The sequence below is a fragment of the Sciurus carolinensis genome, chromosome 12, assembly GCF_902686445.1.
Source record: "Sciurus carolinensis chromosome 12, mSciCar1.2, whole genome shotgun sequence".
Taxonomy (NCBI): Eukaryota; Metazoa; Chordata; class Mammalia; order Rodentia; family Sciuridae; genus Sciurus; species Sciurus carolinensis.
In genome coordinates, this window is record NC_062224.1 from 6935777 (window position 1) to 6960164 (window position 24388).

The following is a 24388-nucleotide window of genomic DNA, read 5'->3' on the forward strand; positions in this document are numbered from 1 at the left end:
ACCCTGACCTGATGTGTGGCCTTTAGTATTTTACCATCGTAGCTGAGCTGGCTCTCATTTCATTCTGCCCCAAGTCAGACCCTTTCCCAACAGATTGGCTACACTGAAGATAGCCAAAAGATAGCCTTCAAAAAACAACTGGTCAGCTGGGCACGGTGGCACACACCTGTAATTCCAGTGGCTTGAGGGACTGAGGCAGGAAGATCACAAGTTCAAAGTCAGCCTCAGCAAAGTGAGGTGCTAAGCAACTCAGTGAGACCCTGTCTCTGAGTAAAATAGGCTGGGGATGTGGTTTAGTAGCTGAGTGTCCCTGAGTTCAATCCCCAGTACTTCGGCCTGCTGTCAAAAAAGCAAAAACAAACAAACAAAAACAATTGGTCAAAGTAGTTCCTGAGATGCTCTGTCCTTTTCCAAAAGGGAAAATCCTTCCCTCCAGCCTCTGCCCCTCTGGTTGCCAAGGCACTCCTAACGCCACGGTCGGCAGTTTTTATCCACACCGCATTATGATTACTTGTTCTCTATGAATTTTGAGGCCCGGCCACAAACAACTGCACGGTGTTACTGAAGCAAGTCCCTGGCGGGCTATGCCTCACTTTTTGAGGAAGTTTTATGAATTATAAAATCATTTTCCAGGTATTTTTTTATGGGAAATACTGTAGATTTGTTGTAAAGCCCAGAAGTCCTGGAACAAGGTCTCCATTTTTCTACGTTTCTGAATTTTGAACCCGGTCCAGGCCGAGCTCTGGACGCTGCAGCTGGGGCTCCGGAGGGCGGTTGTTTCCGCTGACCCTCAGCCTCCAGAGCCTCCTGAGGGGCTGCGAGCACAGGCCCCTGGTCTCCACTGATCTGTAACTGCAGGGCAAGCAGGTGTTTTCAACAGGCGGGTCACCCAGGGCCACCAGGGCCAGTGGGCAACTAAGTGTAACACAGGTAAGCACACAGGTGCCGACTGCCACTGCCACTTGTCCTGTGCACCGCAGGAGGCTCAGCAGTCTTCCTGGCCTCCACCCACTAGATGGCAGTGGTGCTGTTCCCGGAATCACCCAAGATGACGCCAGGTGTGGCCAGATGTCCTCTAGGGGCAGAAGAGCCCTGCTGGGAGCCTCTGATGAGGGCAGGCGGTGCCTGCCAGGGGCTGATGGGGGCTGCACAGCCCAGCTGGCCAGTCGTCCTGAGGCCTTCCCAGGCCCCATTCCCACGTTTCCACCTCCTAACCAGACGACGCCATCTTTCCATCTCATGCTGTGGCACAGCAACGCAGGGTATCTGATGGGAGTTGGCAGGTGAGCCAATGAGAAAGGCAGGGCTAGTGGCTCAGTGCCCGGCGCGTAGCAACGCATCCAGAGAGAGCCCGCGACCAGCGGTGAAAGACAACGATGCACATCAAGGTCTGCCCATCACACAACGCCTGGGCACCTCCGGATCATCTAACAAATTATCCACTTCAGCGGGGAATGGCCACTTTAAAAGCAGTAAATCCTTTCTTCCCTCTTGTGCATTTTAACAGGTCCTCCCTCTTGGGGCATCTCTAATGGTCTTCTCTTCTTGCTTCACCCCCTCCCTCGGAGACGTCCTTACATTCACCGAGAACACCTTTGAGGCTTGCTTAGGTGGTCACTCACAAGCTGCACAGAAAAGGTAACCTGACTCTAGTTTAACCTTTCATGGAAAACCCTTCACCTGTGGACAGAATGTTCTTATTTTTGAGGCACAAAATGGAACCTGAAATGGCCAAGGGAAAGAACCCAACCCCTGCTTCCTGGCTGGTCTGGTAGATACAGCAACTCTGGCTGCTCTGCTGCTTTTGCGCCACCAAGCTTTTGTCTGTAGAGCTTGAGCCAACTTGTCCACGTGTCCCACTTTATCCATAAGACAATCACACCTGGAGCCAGGGAATAATGCTACTCCTCCTCCCAGGAGGGCACCTGTGTGACGGGCAACCGAGGACAGAAAAAGCAAACCCCCCCTCCCCCCCCCGCATACTGTACCTGTCGTGTCTCAGGGCTCTCATATCAACATAGACAGTGGTTGGGTCAGGTCCTGAGGTCCCCTGCAAGCAACAACACAGCGTGGTTAACTCAAGTTTGTGTGGAAGGAAACTGGGTCTATTGTGCTCCTAGCTAGTAAGCGTTTCTTGGGTAAAACCTTAAACTGAGAGCAGAAACTAAACACACCTCTCCAATACACCTGTTAACGTGCAGTTTAATAATCTGAATTCTCCAAGCAACACCTTATTTGGATAAAACTGGACTTTCACATAGGTCGAATGCCAATCATTCAGATCTATATGAAAGATGTGGGTCACAGGTTTTGCCCACTAAAGGAAGTCTCAAGCTGCCAAGAAAATGGCCGGCTGGCAAGAGCAGCCTGTCAAGGATAGGAAGCATCATCTTCTGGGAAGATTTAATACTGGCATCCGGAAAGGAGTATTTTTAGAGTTTGAGGTACTGAAGCAGCCATGTGACATGGACTGACAGATTGAGGAGAAGGATATGAGAGATAATCATTTTGTTCCTTTTAGTTCCACTTGGGCCTTAGTTCTCCAGCCTTGGGAGGCTATTTTTATCTGTGACGTGAATCAGGGAGGTGGCACGTTGGCTGAGCAGGACCTTGTGGTCAGAAACTTGTGGTCAGAGCCGACTTCATTTAACAAGGCAGCCCGGGACTCTTACCTCGCACCAGAAAGCCCTTCAAAGGACACGTTGGGTTGACTTCTGGCCAGCGACCTGCGCTGCTGGGTAGCAGCATTAAGGCTGCAAGTGGAACCAACTTTTTCCGTACATTTCTTGGGGGAGGCAACGCAACACCTCCGTTGACAAAAAAATGAACCCACGGCAGATTTGCCCAAAAAAGGGGACCTTTCAGAATTTATTTGAAGAATCGACACTAAAGTTCTTCGGGTGACAACATGAATTTTGTACCAAAATTATGTTCAAACATAAGAATAAAAAGCAGACAACATTAAAACATGCTCCGCTACTCAATAACCCCGGTCACCGGGACCTCATCACCAAGGTAGGAGAAAGAACAGCACATGCGCATGAGCCGCAGAGATGCTCCCCCGCAGTGGCGAAGCAAGGCAGGGTCTAACCTGGGTTGTCCAGTGACTCCGGCACTGAGGGAGGGACTGACCTGAGGTTCTGGGTGGTGCCGAACACATAACCATAGGTGGCCAATTAAAAAACAAGCAGCAAATCAGAAAACGGGGGATGGAAAATGAAGATGAACCCCCACTGGCAAGGGAACCACTGATCGTGCACAATGGAACTAGAGCGGCTGCCCCACCGGGGAATCGTCTGAAGAGACCTGGGCAGTGACAGCACCCTGGGGGCACAGGGTCTGCAGACCCTCGGTCAGTCTCGCTCAACTTCCGGTCTGCCCCACTGTCGGAAGCCGGCAAGGCAGGAGGTGCGTGGGTGGGTAGTAGGCGCTGCGTGGTGAGCAGAAAAGTCCCCTACCTGCTCGGCCAGGGTCCACAGCCTGTGGGGCTACAGCAGCAGGAGGGGGACACGAGAAGAGAGGAGAGGACACCAGACCAACAGAAACCAAAAACGATCGACACAGACACACAAACAAAACAAGCCGACAGTAAAAATGGGATGAAGAAGAGGGAGGGTTGGGAGGGGAGATGCAGAAAGCAGAGAACAAAGCAAAAAGAAGATCAAAAACAATGTCAAATATGGAAGTCGCCAAAATTAATCACTGTATCATTAAAGGCTAAAAAAAAAAAAAAAGAAAACTTAAAAAGATGTCAACATGTCCACAGTGCGGCATACTGGATGATCGCTTGGACGCGTGGACCTGAGTAAGTTTTGGTAAGTAAGGAAGATGGCATCGTGACTGCGCGGCTTGATTTTCTGGTGCTTCCTGAGGTTTCCCCGTGAGGGACGGGGAGTGTGCGTTTTAAATCTGTTGACTGTTTCCTCATGGAAATGTTATCAAGTTTCCGATTATGGTAATTAAGTCTATAAACTTTTACATCTAAAATTTAGATACCCACCCCTGCTCATCTATGAAACTAGGTAAAAGCAAAGCAGCACGAAGCAGTTGAACTGTGGAGGACCCAGACACCGGCGCTCACATGGTCCAGCTCAGCAGCCCCGGGGAATAGCCGGAGAGTGCTGTGCCACCACAGCGCCTCTGCAGCCCTGAGGTGCAGACTCCTCTTCTCCTCTCATCTCCATGGTATGGCTCCCGCCTGCTACTGTATCCTCTCCACACCATGGTGGGAAGACTCCAGAAAGCAGCTCAGGCCAGCTCCTTGGATGCAGTGTGACTTTCCTTAGGCCTCTTGGGTATCTTCTAATGTTCCCAGGCAAGTCCAGAAAGCAGGTCTTCACAGACGCCTGCTTGGACGCCCCTGATCCTCGGATGTGACCTCCCACCAGCCCGCACTCCCTACGCCGGCAACTACTAGGCAGACACCAGATCCTAACTGGCTGTCTTGTCTTTGAGTTGTGGTTTGTTAATAAAGCCAGACTAAAAAATTACCACCATTCAAAACAGAGCTGAGTCTGTAAAACAAGCAATGGATAAAAAAAAAAAAAAATTTATTCCATTCTTCTGCCACTACTTCTTCATGGTAATTATAGCTACTGCTCTCAGCATCTTTTAAAAAAACAGAGTCAGGACGTGAAGAATATAATTGGGTTAACACAGTCTGAAGGTGCAGACTTGAATATACTGGGTATATCCAAGCCAAATGCAATGATCTAAATTTCCTTTGTGACTCTTGAAACCTAATATTAATTGGGGGGAAAAATCAGTGTTTCTCTCTAAATTATTATAATTCACAGATTTTGGTAAATGGCTTAAGGCAGCATCTTAGAAAAAAGACTGTGACTGGGCCCTCGTTTTGCTTCGTGTATTCATGCAGAAAACAGGGACTGCAGCCCTGGAGGCGAGTTAACCAAGAGGCTAGAGTTGAAATATGGACGTTTCCCAATTTCAAAAACCCTACGGTTCAAAGTCCAATTCCTAGGTACACATTAAGGAGTACAAATTCAACGAAATCTTCACATTGCTACATAACGTAGGCCGGCATTTCCTTAAGTGCCCGTGAGTATTTAAAAATCATCAAACAATTGCAAAAAGAATCAACAGGAAAACAAAGCTATCCATTCCAGCTAATGCTCATTCTGAAGCAAAGAAAGCAATTTTGAAATCACAAGTTATGTTAATGAGAAAAGGGGATCAACCTTAAAATTCAACTATATGAAAAAATGTTATACAAACTAAAGTTATTTTCTGATATAAAAGTGTCATATTCATTATGTATTGTTTATGGAATAAATCTTATTTTATCATTTTTGCAGTGCTAGGGATCAAATCTAGGTACCAAGCCTTTAAACGAACTATATGTAACTCTCAGCTGAAGGTATGCAGACTCATGTCCCAAACATCAGCAAAGAAAATCCTCGACAGTACTTGTTCAAATACTTGAGCTGATTGTGATTTTGCTATTCAGTGATTCAATCATCAGTACAAATAAATGCACAGGAAAGGAACGAACCAAGTAGAAATCCATGAAATACACGGTACTGAGGATGGTTGGTGCTCACCTACCACATCTGTCTGAGGTGACAAGAAAAAGCCTACATGTCTCTAGACCAGCCACACTCTCCACATTGAGAGAGAAAATGCTATAAAATCTGACTTCTCTGTACTCCAGTTTCCAAGAGGACACATCCACATGGAAAGGCCATAGGCTTGGAGGAGCTTCAAGGTGCACCGAGGGACCATTCCACAAAGCAGTCATGGCATGTCCCTGCCCAAGCCCCAGACAGCTCCATCACCACTCCCTGGCTGTAGAATCTCCAGCTACTGCCCGCCTCTCCTGTGACAGGGAAGGTGCCCGGCACAAGGCTGTGACCGCCATTCAGTGTCCTCCACAGCTGACATAGCACGTAGCACAGGTATTTATAAAGTAGGCGAGAGAGCAATCATGCACCAGCTTGCTGATCTGCTGGTCTGACTGACATCAGGGTGTCCCTGTGGCTGGGTTCTGGTGAGGGCCTTCCTGGACCTGCACACGTCTTGTGTGTGCTCATGTGGCTTGCTCCCTCCTGCCAGTCTTATGAGGACACTAGCCCTCGAGGACGAGAGCCTCACTCTATGTGACCTCCCTTTGAGTTCTCTCCAAAGATGGGGTCAGGGGTGCCAATGTATAACCTGCTGATTTCAGGGGTGTGGGGAGATTCAATTCCATGCATGGCAGTTGGGAACAGTGTTCTTGAAATGTCAGAGCAAACCTGGTTAAGTGTTGTCCAAATCTTTGTGTACATCACTTTTTCCTGATGGATTCTACCAACTGCAGAGTAAGAGATGTTAAACTCTGCAATGACTGAATTTGCTGCCTTCCTCTTTCGTTTGTCACTCTTGCTTTGTGCATGCTAGGGCTCAGTTTTGAGGTGTGCATGCATGTAGGGTTTTGTCTCATTGATAAATGGGCCCTCTGGCCAGCATCAAGGGCACACCTTCTTAGATGAGGCTTTAGGTCTGGCACGTCTCTTCAGGTAGACAGGGAAGTCTTCTAATGCCGACTCTGCATTTACGTACAACCTAGCCACTTAGGTTTGAGAGTCACGCGTGTCCCTTATAGACAGTATGTCAGCGCAGCGAATCATTTTTATTCAGTCTGAAAACCCCTGCCCTTGAACATTACATTTTTTCCATTTTATAGTGGTGTTACACCCACGAAGGCTTCCACCTTGACCGTTTGCAAGTGTTCAGTTCAGTGGCATTAAATATATTCAAAATGTCATGCCACCACCCTGGCCAGATGTAAAAATACGACTCACGCTGGCTGACTTATGAACAATAGACACTGATTGCCCACCGTCTGGAGGCCGAGAAGCCCAGGGTCAGGGTGCCCACACACTTGGTGGCAATGGCTCACTTTCTGCTTCCTAGATGGCAGCGTCCAGCTGTGTCCTCTGTGTCCTTCCTAGATGGCAGCGTGAGGGCTGACAAGCTCCGTCGGGTCTCTGGATAATGGCAATAATCCCATCCGTGGGGGCTCTACCTTCATGCCAACCAGGGATCAGGGACTAAATTTCAACTTAAATTTGGGGGCACACAAAACTTTCAGACCACGGAAGTCACCACTGTCCATAGTTCATTTACTTTTAACAGAATTGATATAATGGTCTGTTTTTATTGTTCCTTTATTCTTCCTTTCTGCCTTTATTCATAACCAGAATATTTTTGGGATAGCATTTTTTGCCTCAAAGAACTTTGTGCTAATTTTTTAGTCATTGATGCAGAAATTTGTATCGTTTACTGTACTCCACCTTCACAGTGCACTCCGCCAACAGGATTCTTATGACAGCTTCCATTTACCTCCTGTCTTGCCCCTTGAAGTCTTGCTACTCCTGCATAGATCGATGTCTCAATTTTTACTTTTTGTTTTGAACGGTTAATCATTTTCAAAGGAATGTAAGAAAATTTGTATATTTACATATGGACAGATCTTTAAATTTTTCAGTTTTTTTTTATTGGTTCATTACAGCTGTATGTAATGTTGGAATTTGTTGTTACGTATTTGTACACACACACGGTATAACGGTATAAAAGTTTCTTTTGCATTTACCTTTTCTAGTGTTTTTCATTTCCTCTTACACATTTGGGCTTCATTTAACTGTCATTTCTCTTAATCCTAAAGAAGTTCTTAGCATTTCTTGTGATGCATATTTACTGATAAATTCCCTCAGATTTGCTGCCAACAAATCTCTCTTTATCTTCCATTCTGAAGGACATTTTTCTGCATCATCATTTCTGTTTAGCACCTTGAATACACCATTCCACTGGCATCCACCACTTCTGGTGAAGCAAGGTGTCACTTTTTTGTTATTTCCTGGGAACTGACTCTATTTTTGGAGCTGCTTTAAGGCTGCCTCCCAGTAATTTCACAACGATATGGCTGAGCTGGGGCCTTCTTTTCATTTTTTTCTACTGGAAGTTCTCCAAGATTCTGCATCTGTGGACTGACCTCTCACCACTCTCCGCCACTACTGTATGCAAATCATTCTTCTGACCCGTTTTTCGCTCACCTCCTCCTTCAGGACTCCTATTGCACGTATGTTAGACCACTTGATGTTTTGTCACAGATCTGTTATTCGGCTCCATTTTATCTATTTCTTTTAGTGCTGTGGGTCAGGAAATTCCTACCGATGGGACTTTAAGATCACACTAAATGACCCTTTCCTCTGCTGTATCCACATAAACTATGCAGCATCTATTTCTAATATCAGAGCCTACTATGGCTCAGATAATTAAAGTCTCTGATAGTTCTAATTTTTATTCTTTTGAGCATTTTTCTCTTGTCACCACAGAAAATATTTTTTCTTACTCTTCATGTCTTTTAACTTTTGATTGCATATGGCAAATATCATGCCTAAAAAAAAGAGTAAATAAATCTAACCCCAGAAAAACAGCATCACCAGTCCCCTGCTGGGCCACCAGCCTGGAGGCCTAAGTTCACCTGAGCTGCAGTTGATCTGGGTTGGGACAGTGTTGCAGCTTTAGACTCAACTCAGTGTGCCCAAGAGCAGGATCGGGACTTGAGCTCTGAGTACCAGCCAGACCCTGGGCAGGCCTAAGCTTTGCAGCCTGGAGCCCAGCTTTGCTTTCCAAGCTGGGGAGTCTCTTCCTGCTTTACAGTCGGGCTGCTGGCTGTTTAGGTGGTGGGTGACACTCTTTCCTCACCAGTCTTTCCTCCAGGGTCCTCCATCACTGGCCCCTCCCTCAGCCTGTGGCCAAGCTCAGAAGGCTCGGAGACACACTGCGACTATCCCACCTCCACCTCTGCAGTAGCCTTGCGATGGGGCTGCCGTAAAGAGGTGCTCAGCTTTCCCGTCCTCCTTTCAGAGCTCAGGAGCCTCTGTCTTGCTCTCAGTGACCACCCAGAAGGGCTCAGGGGAGACGTTTTCAATTTTACGGCCCCCCTCTTAGGACACCGCAGGCTGCTTTCCATTTGCGGAAGGCCTGGAGAACGTGAGATGGGTTTTATCTGGTCTCCTGCCCCGCTCCCAGGCTTTGGCATCTGACCACTGGGGTGGGTAAAGCCCACAGGAAAGGCGTGGTGGAGACATGCAGGTCGAGGCAGGCGGGGCTTCTGGGGGCCTCCATCCGCCTTGCCAAACTGTTGCCACAGATGCTTCCTATAATTTTTATTTTTTCATTAAGTTGGGCTGGTTTTGCTTTATTCTTTCTATGATAAATTCCTCCTGCTGCTCCTCTGGACCAGGTAAAATCAAACATGGGTCTCTTTTCACCCAAGAAGAGTTTAATTTAGATATGTTCAAATCTTCAGGTGTGTAATGCATCTTTATTTATTTTTTTAAGTCATGTTAGGTTTGGGAAAGTGCTCTTTTGTGACTTAAGAAAACGGAATAATAAAATGGAAGTTCCAAATCCTTGGTAATAAATTTATATTTTGCTAAAATCAGGCTTGTCTCTACGGTTGGTATTAAGCATCTTTACCGGACATGAACTTACCAGGAGTCACCGTAGATCACAGATTGTCGGGGAAATGATGGATCTGAATGGATTACTCTGGTGTGACCCAAAGGCAGGGCAAGTCCAGCTCGTGGTGGACCTGGCAGCCCAGCCTATCCACTTCGCAGGTGGTTACGGAAACCCCTTCTCAGGGATGGGTCAGCTGCGGCCGGCCTCTTGGGCAGTGTTTGGTTGGAGCCCAGCCACGCCCACTCATTTACATAATCTTTGAGCTCAGCAGTTGTGAAATGACCATATAGACTGCAGGCCCAGACTCCTGACTCTCTGACCCTTTGATAAAAAGTGCCCACTGAGGGCTTGTGTTGTGGGGACTTGTGAGCCACAGGACTCTGTGGAAGCATTCAGACTGTGAAGTAAAGTAGCTGTTTTTGTTCGTGCAGCTGAACTTAGTCAATGACCAGCTCAGTTCTGGTGTCTTGACTCAAGACACAGACTAAATCCAGGAATTTCTATGGTTGTGATAAATTACCATTTACTCCTTGTCACAAGAATGAGATGACAAAACCAAAGGAACATTTGAAACTTGTACATTACCACATTTTGTCATTGTGTACTGGGACCTTAATGTTGGGTACTGGAACCTTAAACTATTCCCACGGTTATTCCAACATTCCTAAAGGTACCACTGGAAGGGGCTATCTAGCACCTGGTTCATCCAACCCTGACGACCTGTCCAATGCAGTGACCAGCCCCCAGCACACACTAGACACCCCAAAGCGCTGACAGATGAGCCCTGAATGCCCCTCCATCTCCTTACACCCCATTTCAGACAGACTGTTCATGGTGAGGAATTTCACAACTTTGCTTACACATTACAGAACATCAGCGGTGGAAGTGGAGAGGAGCCAACATCACCTAGAAACTCCTGGACTCAGAATCAGCCACAGTAACTCTGGAAGCCTTGGCTTGTTTCCATTTTGGACAGACAGGGAGTGTGGTGGCCTTTTTGAGGAGGAAGGGCAGGGAGATGTGTCGGAACGGGAATATGTGTTGACGCTGGGCAGCTGAAGGGAAGGGTTGAAGGTGCCACCTGTCATTCCTTTTGTGTCAACAAGCATCTGAACTCTTTCTATATTGGGAACTCCCCTGCTTTTTCAGTCCTGGTTGAACACAGAGCCCCTCAACAGAACTCAAAGTCCCAGAGGCTGAGGCGTTCCTCCTGGCTGTCCTGGAAGCTGGGTCGGGGAGACAAGAGAACCAAGCCATGGCAGGAAGAAAGGTCAGCCTCTGGCTCCCTGCAGTGAAGGGGTCTGAACAGGTGGGGGCGCAGGGGAAGATGGGCCAGAGTGGGGTGTGGGAGCTGGTTCAGGGCACAGCGGGCAGAGAGTGGAGCTCTCCCCACCAAACACCACGTGGTTGGCAGGAGGCAGGAGCCATTCCGGCTGCCCAGCCCCTACAGCGGCTGGAAAGCTGCCTCGCTACATTCTAGCAAATTCCTTCTCACTTAAACTGCTGGAGGAGGTGTCTGTTGTTTATAAATTGAATGCTGACTGATATGCTGAGTAACTGAGAATACAGTTTCCATGATCTCAGATACTAGTTCCATTATCTGGGACAACACGTATCAGTAAGAGAGGATGCAAAAATGTCAGCCGAGTGTGACTAACTCCCTGGAGCAACAAACCCCGACAACATCTTATTCACTTTTACTCTCCTCATGGAAGAGTGGCGTAGGGGAAACAAGTGAACGGAAAGCTCACATTAATGAAAGTCTTGTAACTCTTTGTTTTGAGAATTGCTTAAGATTTGTTTTAAACAATGGCAGCTTCTATCACCAGGGTATTTGTACAAGTTTCAAGATTGAAGATTCCCTAGTAACTGCTACTCTTGATTTAATCATATGAAGCTATTTTAATGAAACTTTCCTCTCAAATAATCATTATTTTTCTATGTAATAAGTATCAAAATTCCTATATGTTTTTCTTTTTAAACATATTTTTTAGATGCTGAAGGACTTTATTCATTTATTTATATGTGGTGCTGAGAATCAAACCCAGTGCCTCACACATGCCAGGCAAGTGCTCCACTGCTGAGTCACAACCCCAGTCCCAAGTTTTTTCTTAATAAAGAAACAACTGCTGAGTGCAGTGGTGCAGGCCTGTAATCCCAGCAACTGGGGAGGCTGAGGTGGGAGGATCCCAAGTTTGAGGCCAGTCTCAAAGAAACTTGAAAAGATCCTCAACTACTGGGCAAGATCCTGTCTCAAAATAAAAAGTATAAAGGACTGGGGATGTGGTTCAGCAGTAAAGTGCCCCTGGTTCAATCCCCAGTGCCAAAAAAAAGAAAAGAAGAAACAATGGAGGTCTCTCTTAGAAGACAGAAAACCCCTCTCCCTTCCTTGCATGGAATGCAAATTTCTCTGTTACGTATCTAATGCAACCAGAGACCTTCCAGCATCTAATTTTGAAGAGTAACTGTGGCTGTTTATTAACAGAGGTTAATAAACATATGACATTATTTCATCGTACTATGAAAATTTTATGTTAAAGCCCATTAGACACAGCTCCAACATCCAATTTCATCATAAATTCAGAAAATTGAAATGAAGTCATTTTTATAGCTAAACATGCTGGGGAATGACAGTCCCAAGGATTACAGATGGTACCTACTTCTACCTTTCTTTGTTTTTACTTCTTCATAGCTTTGGCAGGAAAGTTCACTCAAGGGCCTTCATTTCTCTTGAGTTAAAATGCAATGACACATTGGTTCTTGTATTAAAATGCAATTTCCCCCAGCGGATACTGGAGACTAGAAAGATTCTGTCTGACTGGAAGGGTCTGATGCATTTGCTAAAGGTCATACAGAGGGTTTTTAGTATGAACGTCTTTTTTCTCAAGAGCAGGTCCGGACTTCCGATTTGAACTGAAAAGGCTACAGGAAGCTTGATAGCAGTAAACCCTTGATTTTCACTTGCATGGAGACTGTTCAGTGGTGCCATGTGCTTCTGACTCAGGAGACTGGGCTCTAATCAAATAAGTATTCAATTTATCTGATGTGACTCAGGTTCAAGTGCAGAGGACTGGTGGCTAAAGGCACCAACCTTCAATACCTTTATGAAACCTATTCACATCAAAAAGTGACTGCATGGACCTGAGAGACAGCACGATGGTCAGGGAGGAGCCCTCAGCGGCACTGTCCTCCAGGACCGCAGATGCCCGAGCCGGCAGTTCCACGATGGCAGAGGCAAAGTCAGGAGAGAGGATGAAGAGCAGGGACTCAGAGGAGGGACACCCTTGCAGCCGAAGGAATCCCAAAATATTTGGAGGGGAGCTGGAAGGGGAGGAGGTTCTGGCCATCCAAGGACAGTGCAGAGTCCATTTCGGGCAGAGGAGAGCATGAATCCGGGTGCTGGGAAGCAAAGGCACCAACCACTGCGGTAGAGAAAGGGGTTGGGCCTCAGGCTGTGCAAAGGGCAGATGCTGATGGTGCAAGGACCAGAGTGCGGCTGGTGAAGGCCGCGTGCCCAGTAAAAACCCCTAACTCGTCCTGGACAGTTGCAAGATGTCACATCAGGTAGGTCTGAAAAGTGCTTATCAGCGCCTGGTCAGCACTAGCAGAATCGCCCCCGCCCCCCAGGAGTGAGCCTCGCGCATCAGCGCTATCAGGGCCTTTAAGTCCTGATAATCGGCTGCAATTAAAGAAACGGAAACTCAGGAAAACTGCGCGCTGTCTACCAGCCTTCCCCAGAGACCAGGAAATCCTTCTGAAATGGACACCAACTACTCTGCAGGACACTGTCCCCAACAGAGGCACGTTGTAAGTCCTTCAACACGTGGATGAGGCTCCTTTTCTTGGCCAAACCACTGCTTAGCCAACTATACCTATCCCAGAGATAAAAATCTCCTCCCTGGTTCTAACCAGGTGCCCTACTGAGGGCTCGATCACGTGTGAGCTCTGTGGAGGGCAGATGGCCAACGATGCCGTGGAGAAAACCACACTGTCAAAAACAGTGACTCGGCTGCAGAGTCCCCTGAACTCAGTTCACATGTACGGGCAATTCTGATGCACCAAAGGGAAAACTAAACCTTTCAGTGCCTTTAAACATTTAGGCGTGTGCTGAAAGTTTGGAGAGCACCTTTGTTTTTTGTGTTTCTAAGTTTGTACATTAAGTGATCGATGTAATTATCTCTGGGTACTTGGATCATACCAACACTATTCATTAGCTAATTTGTATTTTTCGATTTTGTTTGCTAAAATAAATACTCCTAAGAAAACAAACTAAACTTATATAAAACTCAAACATTCCGGTCACCTTCCTCACTCCACATGCATTGTGGCCAGGTTCTACAGTAACAGGTGTGAGAGCAAGAGATTCTCCAGACCTTGGGCTACGTCCACTTTGCCTGTCTGACACCATCATGTTTTTAAAGTCTGCAACGATTAAAAGAAAACAAATGTTTCTAGTGACCAGTCCTGTCTCGAGGGCTGGGACTTCCTGCCAGGGAACTTCTGCAGTTCCACCCTCTGCGGTGTCACCTGAGAGGGCTTCCTCCACCACCCCTGGACCATGCCTCCCCGTGCCCAGGTCACTCTTCATCCCTTCACCCTCTCCCTGCCCCGGGCAGCCCCAACACGGCACAACAACCCCTGTGGACTGGCGAATCTTAAGAGCCCCAAAAGGAAGGGAGTAACTAACGTGGTCAAGAAGTGAAGTAATGAAGAAAAACAAACGGGTGGCAGGAGTACAGGGACTACAAAGCCCTTTAGGAGCTGCCTGACTCTCACCTCTTACACGGGAAAGCAGCGATTCCCAAACACGCTGCGCACCGAGAAACTCCCCCCATAGAAACTCCCATCTGTACGCAGGAGACTAATAAGCCAATGCTGTTTTCACATCTCATCTTTAAAAAGTAAAACAGCAGAGGTCTGGGCAAAGGGGTGCCCCTACCACAAAAGGTGAAGTGTCGCAGGGCAGAGTGAGTGTTCCGAACACTGGTTATCAACAGTGCGTATGAACGCAGACTCCAATTAGAAAAGAAAACGCCAGTGTGCACTGATCACACGCACTTGACCGAAAGCTCCTGGGCATGTGGTTAAGTGCCAGTGGAGGGCAGTACCTGGAGGCTGAGCTGCCCGTCACTCAAAGTTACTCTCCACTCGGACACTTGTTGGTGCCAATGACACTCACCTGCAAGCAAATCGCCAGGTTCACTCTACAGCCAAACGAGGTGCTGACGGCCCGCGGGTGGAGGCCCAGGTCCTTAAACAGCTTAGAGAAGGACTGCGTGAGGGCGATCCGAGGCCGTTCTTCTGCCACCACCACACAGGTCCGCACTCGCGACAAGTCCAGTCCTCGTGCCTAGAAATAAGGACAGTGACGCTGATTCAGCCTCTGACTCTGCTGCGTGTATCCTGGACACAGAGGCCTGGGAGCAAGGGGAACATCAGCTCAGCCCCACGTTGCCAGGGCTGTCCATACCCACGCAGTTAACTAAACTGGTCCAGGTCGCCAGCATTAGAACATCCACACAGATATTCTAATGATTAAAGATGCTACTGCCATATTTTAAATGCCAGCAAGAGGCAACAGCAAGAATCACGGTGAGGAAGAGCAGTTTCCTGGTGAGGCGGCTGGGGTGTGGGTGAAGAGTAGCAGGCATCTGCTGTCTGCGAGCTGTGGTTCACAGGACACTGCAGAGAAGCGAGGACGCCCCATGTCCAAACAGGAACACACAACTGGAAGGTGTAGACAACTTCCCCACGAGGCATCGGGGTCACTGCTCAATACCCCCCCGAGCGCCTCAGTCTCTGTGGCATGCATATGGTTCAGCTGGCCTCAATCTCTGCAGCGAATTCAGACAGCTGAGTCAGACACCAGCTCACAGGAGGAACCCAGTGCAGTGAGCAAAGCACCTCAGTGAAGCTGCACTCGAGAAGTGGTCACGCGAGAAGGACACTAGTGGTGGATTTGCATCTGAACGTGGCAAATGCTGGCGGCTTGGAAAGGAAACCAGGGCTGTGCAGAGGGGCACTACCCAAAACCAGTTGCTCCATCCTGCTGTTCTCTCTTAGGTGCTCTCAGCACAGAGGTAACCAACAAGGGTCCCCACACAGGAGGAAACATGATTCCAGACAGCTGTGCATGTGTGTGTGGGGCGGGAATTGAGCCCAGTTTCTTGGACGTGCTTCACCACTGGGCTACACTGTCCACATTCAAGATGAGTTTGACATTAAAATAGGATATATGATCATGTAAATACAGTTACACAGGAAAGACTGGAATCTGGGCAGTACTGATCACACAGTCTTACACATGCTGGTAAGAGGCAGCATAGCACCGGGTTTGTGACAGAGTCTGGAGCTTAGGAATCTGGCTCCAAGATAATGGAGGGTAGGAGTGTGGGAAGGCTGCTCAACTTCCCTGAACTTGAGCTTCGCATGTTTAAAATGGAGACAACAATGGCTCCTCCTTTATATCATTCGATTATGATATTTGATTTCAATAACTCACAGATGTACCCAGAGGGGACAGTCCATGGAAATGTACTCAGTCCTTTCATAAGGCGACATAGGTGGACATGAGAAATAATGTTTTACAAGGTTTCCCTATGCATATAGCCTCAAACAGACATTTATACAGCTTAATATCAGTTATTTTAGGGCTGTGGTTGTGGCTCAGTGGTGGGGCGTTTGTCCAGCATGTGTGAGGCACTAGGTTCAATTCTCAGCACCACATAAAGATACTGTGTCCATCTACAACTACAAAAATTTTTTTTTAAAGTTATTTTATGCTTTGTTTTCCTGCTCAAGTTTGATGCACAAGCCTGAATAAGAAAACAATGCAGGAGATACAAAAGCACAGCATACAATTAGCATGTATCCATAGGGAAATACCAATATACTATATACCCACTGGGCATGCAGACAGTGAAGAGTGGGTTGACTGATAATCGAAAGAGGTCATCTGAGTACCCCCTCTCAACTATGTGGAGTTAAGTACTTAATGTTCCACAAAAATATGTCTGTTAAAATGCTGCTGGTTAAAACAGGGAGATATTACTATTCTTACATAATGGCAGTCACAAAACAGAATCACAACTCCATTCATGCAACTGTAAAATGAATTTTGGGGTAGGGTCCAGTCCTTCAAAATAGTCTTCGAGGGAAACAAAAATGAGTAGTGACTTCAAGCCTTTCTAATTAAACACCAGTATCAGATAATCAAGTTCACTGAAAACCTCACAAAAAACCCAAATTTTGGATATTTCAAGTAGATACAGTAGAAATTAAGACATCAATATTTTACACTCTTGCTTATTTGTGGCAGTGGGAACTTATTCATGGTAACTGGTAAGCCTGAGTTGGCAAATTACACCTTGGCTCTTGGAAGGACTGTCCTGACCCATCACAGCGTCCCCCCAGGGGACAAGCGGGCTCTTGGGCTCTCATGAGCTCAGGCTGGGCATCCAGCTGCTTACCTTGAGGGATTCTGTCTGGGAGCCCAGCCCCTTGGTGCAAAGCTCCATCACCGAGTAGGAGCAGAAGGTGTCTCGCACTTTGTACTGACTCACAGCAAGCAGCCACAGGGCAGGGTTGGTCTCCAGCTCCGAGGGCGGGATCAGAATGGACTGGTGCCCAGAGTACACACTGCGGAGAAAGGACAGGCCATCAGGCAGTGCTCAGCAAGGCGAGAGAGCTAGGGCAATGCTCATCTCAGAAACAGAAGGACTTCAAACAAGCCCCTTGTGTCATTTGCAGGACAGGGACAGGAAAACCAACTCCGTAAAAGGAAATCAGGTTTCTGAAGACATTCCTGAAGCACGGAACACCACAGGAATTGTAGTGCAGGTATTCCCACCGCGAACACTGATCTAAAACGTGTAAAGGCCTTGAGGCTGTCGGGTTTCTCTCAATGCTGCTGAGCTACAGCGGGACCTTTTCTGTAGAGGACACAGGCATCGTGTTTTGGTAGAAAGTCAGGGAAGTTCAGAACAGGAGCTCTCAAACCACAGACGTGGCTTGTGTTTTGTAAATATAGGTCTTTGGGGAACAAGGCTGCCACTCGTTATGTTTAAATATGGTCTCCAGCAGCTTTAAACTGACGGGCTGGGATGGAGAACACCGGAGCTAAAATTATGATAAATGCCCATTTAAGGAAACCTGTACCATGGGGCTGGGGCTGGGGCTCAGTGGTAGGGTGCTTGCCTAGCACATCTGAGGCCCTGGGCTCGATCCTCAGCACTACTTAACAGATAAATAAAATAAAGGTATTGTGTTCATCTACAATTAAAAAAACAAAACAAAAACCTGAGCCTACCCCTGGTTTAGAATACCAACATACAGAGTGAAGGAAAGAAAATTAACACAATTCAAGGAGATAGTCACTGAAACAGTCAGGTACAGAGTTTTTACTTTTAAATGATCCAAACAAATCGTCCAACAGAAAAACACCAAGGTAAACACCACCATTCTTTTTTATCTCCATATTAGTGGCATGAGGAAAATAATAGATGTCACACATTAAAATATCCCAAATCAATCAACTGTTAAGACTTAAATGAAAGACTTGCTAGCTATATGAAATTTCATAGGTGAAACAGCATATTAGGCCATATTCACAGCTATAATACTAAAGCTATGTCTTCTTTAATGTGGCCAATCTTGTTTCATGACTTCCAGAATCGTTAGCAAGAATTCACCCTGTTCAGGAATGGAAGGGAGTTGGTCTGCCGAATCTACTTCAAAGAAGACCCTTCCTGTGGAGAGCTCTTCCTCTGGGAACGTGCTGAAGGGCATCCTGGGGTAAGTTTCCATTTCTTTCTTTAATCCTGGATTCCCAAGCTTCATTTATTTTTGTCAAAAGGAAATATTGCAAACTGACCTTTTTGGGTGGCCTTTTCAAAGGGCATTAATCATTTGAGAGCCAGGAGGTTGGGCACAGAGGGAAGGAACGTCAATCCTCAAGTTATCACTCAGCTGTAAATTGGCTATTTTGTCCTCACTTTAGGAATTTTATTGTGGTCAAAAAATCCGTAACATAAAATTCACCATTTCAGCCATTTCTAGGTGTGTACTTTAGGGGCATGTGTGCATATGAACACACACACACCATTTACCACTATAAAACGAAGGTTGTGACACATGCTGCAATGTGAATGAACCTCGAAAACATGATGCAGAGTGAAATAAGCCAGACAGAGGAGCCAGGCACACACTGTGCGTTCCATGCCTGTGAAGACGGAACGCACCAGCTCAAAGTGGATTGAGGGATACCAGGGGCTGGAGGAGGAAGGAATGGGGAGAGACCAGTTTGGAGTCAAGAAAAAATTGAAAATACTGGTTATGGTTGTATATCGCTGTGAATGCAGCTGACACCTCAAAGCATGTGCCTCTCCTTGGCACCAGCAACACACCTAAGGGGCGAGTGCCATCTCTCCCACTTCAGCCACAGGCAGACCAGGCCCTGTGGTGGAGATGGAGTCCCCGAGACTCTGGCACAAGCAGCCTCATCTCGGCCTCTGCTTGGAGCTGGGCAGCACACAGGAGCACTTTCCCACCTGGACTGGTTTGCTGGACTTGATGTCCCGCCTCTGGGAGGCGCCCCCCTTTAAGTCTCGTTCACTGTTGCTTTAGGGCACAGAACTCCAGAGTTAGCCTACAAACTAGGTATGGCTCTGAGAAATGATTTTCCTCTTAATTTTGACTGTCATTTCCACATTGTTCCCAAATTTTACTTTATACATGCCATTATAGGGAGACCCAAAATGAAGAAAATTAAACACACATAACCCCCTACTTTCTCTAGAACACGTCTCAGGATTAACAAGTTGCTCCATCAGGACTGTTCGCGCGCACAGGAGGTTGGAGGCGCAAGGTGAACTCAAGGCTAGAGAACTGCAGGCCAGCTTGCAAAAATCCAACACAGTTTCTCCTGCCTCTTCACCCCCATAAAAGGGAAGTCAAAGGCAGGCAAAATTGATAAGTCCTGATAAAGGAAAACCTGACTCATGAGGTTTCTACTTGCCCAGTCTAACAAATGCTGATTGATTGTTGCACTTATTAGCCAATATTGATTTTTTGGCACTGGTGATAAATATCCCTATGGACAAGACTAATATCCTTAATAGCAGGTTGCTTACTCTGAAGAAATTATTGTCTAAGAGTTTCTGGAAGCTGAGCTCGGCCAGTTTAGATCTTATTTCAGAATAAACAAAACGATTAAAAAAGACTTTATGGTATCTAACAAAAATTTACAAATTAGCAAATCAATGACTACAGATGATGAAATGACACAGTGGAAAATAGCCACACTTCTCCCTAGTGGGCTCCTGGTCTGGGCCTCCTGGGGCAGGCTTGCTGTTGGAAGGCCCCTGGATTGCACGGGCAGATCAGTCACTCCCCCGCCACGCCTTCTCATTTCAAAAACCCACCAGCTGCACTCATGCACACTTCACATAAAACTCACCATGTTAAGCAGAGAAATAAATGATTTTTAGTAAATGTGCAGCATTTATCATCAGTGCTATGGTAGAACATTCCCATTGCACTGCAGTAAGGTAGTCCCTATGTGTTTGCCATCAATCTTACTTCCAAACCTAGCCCTGGTCTCCATAAATTTGCCTTTTCCCATTTCATGTAATTACATAGTACTGAGTCTGGCTTCGATCACTTAGCATGATGCTTTTGAAGTCCCCCCCAGCCCCCAACACACACGTACTGCAGTAGTCAGTATTCCATGGTACAGATAACAAATCTTGTCGATCGATTCACCTGCTAATGGACACATGGATTGAGCCCCATCCAACTTCCTGGATTGGACCAAGGCTCTTGGGAACAGTTGGATCAAGTCTTTCTGTAGACGCATGCTTTCCTCTCTCAGGTGGATGCCTAAAGGTGGGACTGCTGGGTCATATGGTAAACTCACATGCAATTTTTAAGTCAAACCCAACTGTGGTTTCCCCATTGTACAGTCTCATCAACAAGGTATGACAATCCCAGTTTTTCCACACACATGGTTACTGCTACTTCGTAGCACAAGTTTACAGTTAGAAATGTTCAACTTTGGTTTTCTTTCTGGTTGTACCTGTTCTAGTGCATGTGAAGTATATCTCACATTGTTTTAATTTTTATTTCCTTAATTGATGCTAGACATCTTTTCAGGTGCTTGTTGGCCATTTGCATGTATTATGCCTTTGGTGTCATATGTAAGATCTCTCTGCCTAACCGCAAATCAGGAAGATTTAATCCTGTGTTTCCTTCTAAAATTTTTTATAACTTTTGTTCTTATGACTCATTGGAGTTGATTTATATATATGATATATAGTAAAGATTTAAATTATCTACATACAAATGTCCAATTTTTCTAGCATCGTTTGTTAAAAAGACTATCTTTTCTTCCAGTGGCGCACGTAGCTCAGGATGCTGAGGCAGGAGGATCACGAATTCCAAGCCAGCTTCAGCAAATAAGCAAAGCCCGAAGCAACTCAGTGAGACCCTGTCTCCAAAAAAATAAAAAGGCCTGGTGATGTGGCTCAGTGGTTAAGTGCCCCTGGTTCAATCCCCTATACTGTTATCTTTTCCCCAGTGAATGGCTTTGGTACCTTTAAGAAAAAAAATTACAATATACATAGGGTTTATTTTTAGACTCTCAATTATGTTTCACTGATATGTATCCATCCATCCACATCAGTCTATTTATATACCAGTACCACATTGTCTTGGTTACTGTAGCTTTGTAGTAATTTTTGAAATCAAGAAGTGGAATTCTTTGTTGAGAAAAGGCTTTTTAGTTTGAATCCATCCCATTTATTGATTCTTGCTTTGATTTCCTGTGCTTTGGGAGTTTTGTTAAGGGAGTCTGATCCTAAGTCAACATGATGACGATTCAGGCCTATTTTGTCTTCTATTGGTGGAGGGTCTCTGGTCTAATTCCTAAGTCCTTGTTCCAATTTGAGTTGAGTTTTGTGCAGGGTGAGAGATAGAGGTTTAATTTCATTTTACTGCATATGGATTTCCAGTTTTCCCAGCACCATTTGTTGAACAGGCTATCTTTTTCCATTGTATGTTTTCGATCCTTTGTCTAGTATGAGGTAACTGTATTTATGTGGGTTTGTCCCTATGTCCTTTATTCTGTTCCATTGGTCTGCCTATTTTGGTGCCAATACCACACTGTTTTTTGTTACTATTGCTCTTTAGTATAGTTTAAGGTCTGGTATTGTGATACCTCCTGCTTCACTTTTCCTGCTCAGGATGGTTTTGGTTATTTGAGGTCTCTGATTCTTCCAGATGAAGTTCATGATTCCTTTCTCTACATGAATGGTATGAATCTACATTGTGCACAACCATAGAAATGAAAAGATGTACCCCATTTGTGTACAATGAATCAAAATGCAGTCTGTAAAAATAAAAAAAATTTTTAAAAATCCTGTAAAAAAGATGTTTGTGTATGGTTGGTTAGCAATCCTTTTATAAAGGTAAGCACATTTTAAGAATAATCAAGGACATTAAATGGAAAGAAAAAAAAAAAGAAGAAGTGGCATTCTGGTAGTCTGAGTTCTCCAACCTTGTTATTCTCTTTCAAAATTATTCTGACTACTAGGGGTCCTTTGTATCCCCTTTTAGGATCATTTTGTCTATTTCTGCAAAAAAAGCATGCTGAGATTTTGATAGGAATTATTCTGAACCTATGAACAAGTCTGGGGAGAACTGCATTTTAATATTGAATCTTCCAATGCATGAATGTGGACTATCTGACATGCTTTCAAAATACACATCTGATCTTAGAAAACATTTTGCAACAATTCATTATATATACAATCTTCTATTTTGTGACTGAAGGTAGATTTAGAATGAAGATCAAGATTTACTTACACCCACAAAATTACAGAAAAGCTCCAAGTATAGTCAAAATAACTTTATCCTTCTGAATTATTCAATAGTGAATCACAATACCAATGTCCCATCAGCTCCAAATACTTCTGGGGGCATTTCCAACAAATGTCTATATTTTCCTCTGTAAACCAATTAAACCGTCAAAATTTGAACCCTGGTAAATTTCTCCCATTCAAGTTCAGACCCTTATTCGAGTTTTGAGTTTCTCCAGTTGTCCAGGTCAGACTCATACACGTACTTAAGCTGCTATCTTTCAGATTCTTTTGCCCAGAAGAGATGATTTTTGGAATTTCCTTTGTGCTGGGACCCAAGGTTTACAAAGATTACAGGCACTCCTGATGTTGAGTGTCCCTGAACTTTGTGTCTCATGTTTCATGTCACTAGATCCGGGATGAACATCTTTGGCAGGAACACAGCAGGAGAGATGCCCGTCTCCTCTCCCACCCTGTGGAGTGGCTCAGGACTCTGCACCCTTACCAATGGCGTTTGCTCAGTCATTGGCTGTGGCTTCTCCATCCCAAAGTGTCTTTCCCCCTTTACAACTAATTATTTTGTGGATGGCTACCATAAACATTCTTGCTCATCATGCATTTGCTCATCTGTCTGAATACGCAATTTCCTATTTTATTCAAAATGTTCTAAGTTGTTGTGATCTTTATTTTGATGTAAAATTTGTCCCCAATTTGCCCGGTGGGAACTCTCAAACTAACCGTTCTGGTTCTGTCCTTCTGACATGGCGCCCTCATTCTTCGAGCCTTTCCTGGCTTTCTAGCTTAACATGACATTCCAGGGTCATTTTGTACATATTCTTTCCCAAGTCTGAAAGCAGTTCAGGAAGGAGCCCTAGTTCATTTTAGAAGAAAATGGTAGTTAATAGGTAATACAGTTGCTAGATGTGTTCACTGCTACTGGGGTAGGGCTGCTCCTAGTCCTTTCATGGACAGGGCTGTGGAATACGTGCACATGGATAAATACACACAGAACACGTCTGCGTTTCTAAACTTACCAGTATCTGCTGAAAAGCAGGCATTTACAATATGTCTAACTGCAATCCAACTTAAGAAATAACTGCACTTCCATTCTGAATTTGTAACACAACATCTTTTGCCAACATGAAGGAATCTGGCTTTCATTATCCTTATTACGTATACTTATTTTTAATCCTTGTATGACGCTGGCCTCTCTCCACTGCTGCTGACCCCCTATATTCCTCTCCTGCCTGGCTCCCATACCCATGCCAGCAGCCTCTATGTGTGCACGCCCTCCTTCCCTGCTGGCACAACGTCTTCATGGCCTGCAGAGTGAGGCCTCCCCAAATTCACCCCCTCGGTATGTTAGTGATACTGCATCTGATATCCAAGGCTTTTCTTTATCTTTTTTTTAAAGTGAGTCCTTTGGGATTTTAGAGAATGTAGAGGCTTGTAGCTATTAAACATTTGTTTTTATTGTGGCAGGACAATCAGCAGAATACTGATTGTGTTTTGGAGACTTCTGAATTTGCTGGAAAGAGGACTGTTCGTGAAAGGTTCAGCGCAACCTGCCCAAGCCCTTAAAGACCCGCAGTTGTTATTAATGACTCACAGGAAGAGCTTTCCCTTTAACAAGCACCTTCTCAAAAAGCTTAATGGTCCTAATTAGAATGTCACCATTTTCTAAGATTACAGGATTAGATTTTAATCCAACACTATTAAAAATGAATGCATTAAAAATAATTGTCCTGTGAGAGTGTTTAAAGATAGGTGTGGTGGTGCACACCGATAATCCCAACTATGTTGAGGGCTGAGGCAGGAGGATCACAGGGAGATCCACAGCCGGCATCTTAGTCAGACTCTCTCACTAAGGCCTGGGTTTAATCCCCAGCACCATGAAAATAAAAAAAAATTAAAAGATAAGAAAATGTCCACTATAGACCATTATGGAAAAAAAAAATCAGAGTGTAGCATCTCAATTTTATAAATATGCTAATTACAAACATTTATAAAATTATAAGCACACTTAAAGATTTATGGGTGAAACGGTACAATGTTTGTGCTTGCTT

General features: G+C 45.5%; 1 protein-coding gene across 7 annotated transcripts in view; it reads right to left on the reverse strand.

The window, feature by feature from the left end:
• The window catches only part of Dip2c (disco interacting protein 2 homolog C), a 375118-nt gene that overhangs the window by 23218 nt on the left and 327512 nt on the right, over nucleotides 1–24388 (reverse strand). For 4 of the 7 annotated variants that reach the window (XM_047520292.1, XM_047520290.1, XM_047520289.1 and 1 more), the window contains 4 exons: nucleotides 16938–17106; nucleotides 14648–14818; nucleotides 3459–3488; nucleotides 1989–2050 (listed from right to left, as the gene is read on the reverse strand). In XM_047520292.1, coding sequence (XP_047376248.1) covers nucleotides 1989–2050; nucleotides 3459–3488; nucleotides 14648–14818; nucleotides 16938–17106 — 432 coding nt within the window. The remainder of the gene's footprint in view (nucleotides 1–1988; nucleotides 2051–3458; nucleotides 3489–14647; nucleotides 14819–16937; nucleotides 17107–24388) is intronic. The other 3 variants (XM_047520293.1, XM_047520291.1, XM_047520296.1) reach the window with 1 other exon arrangement.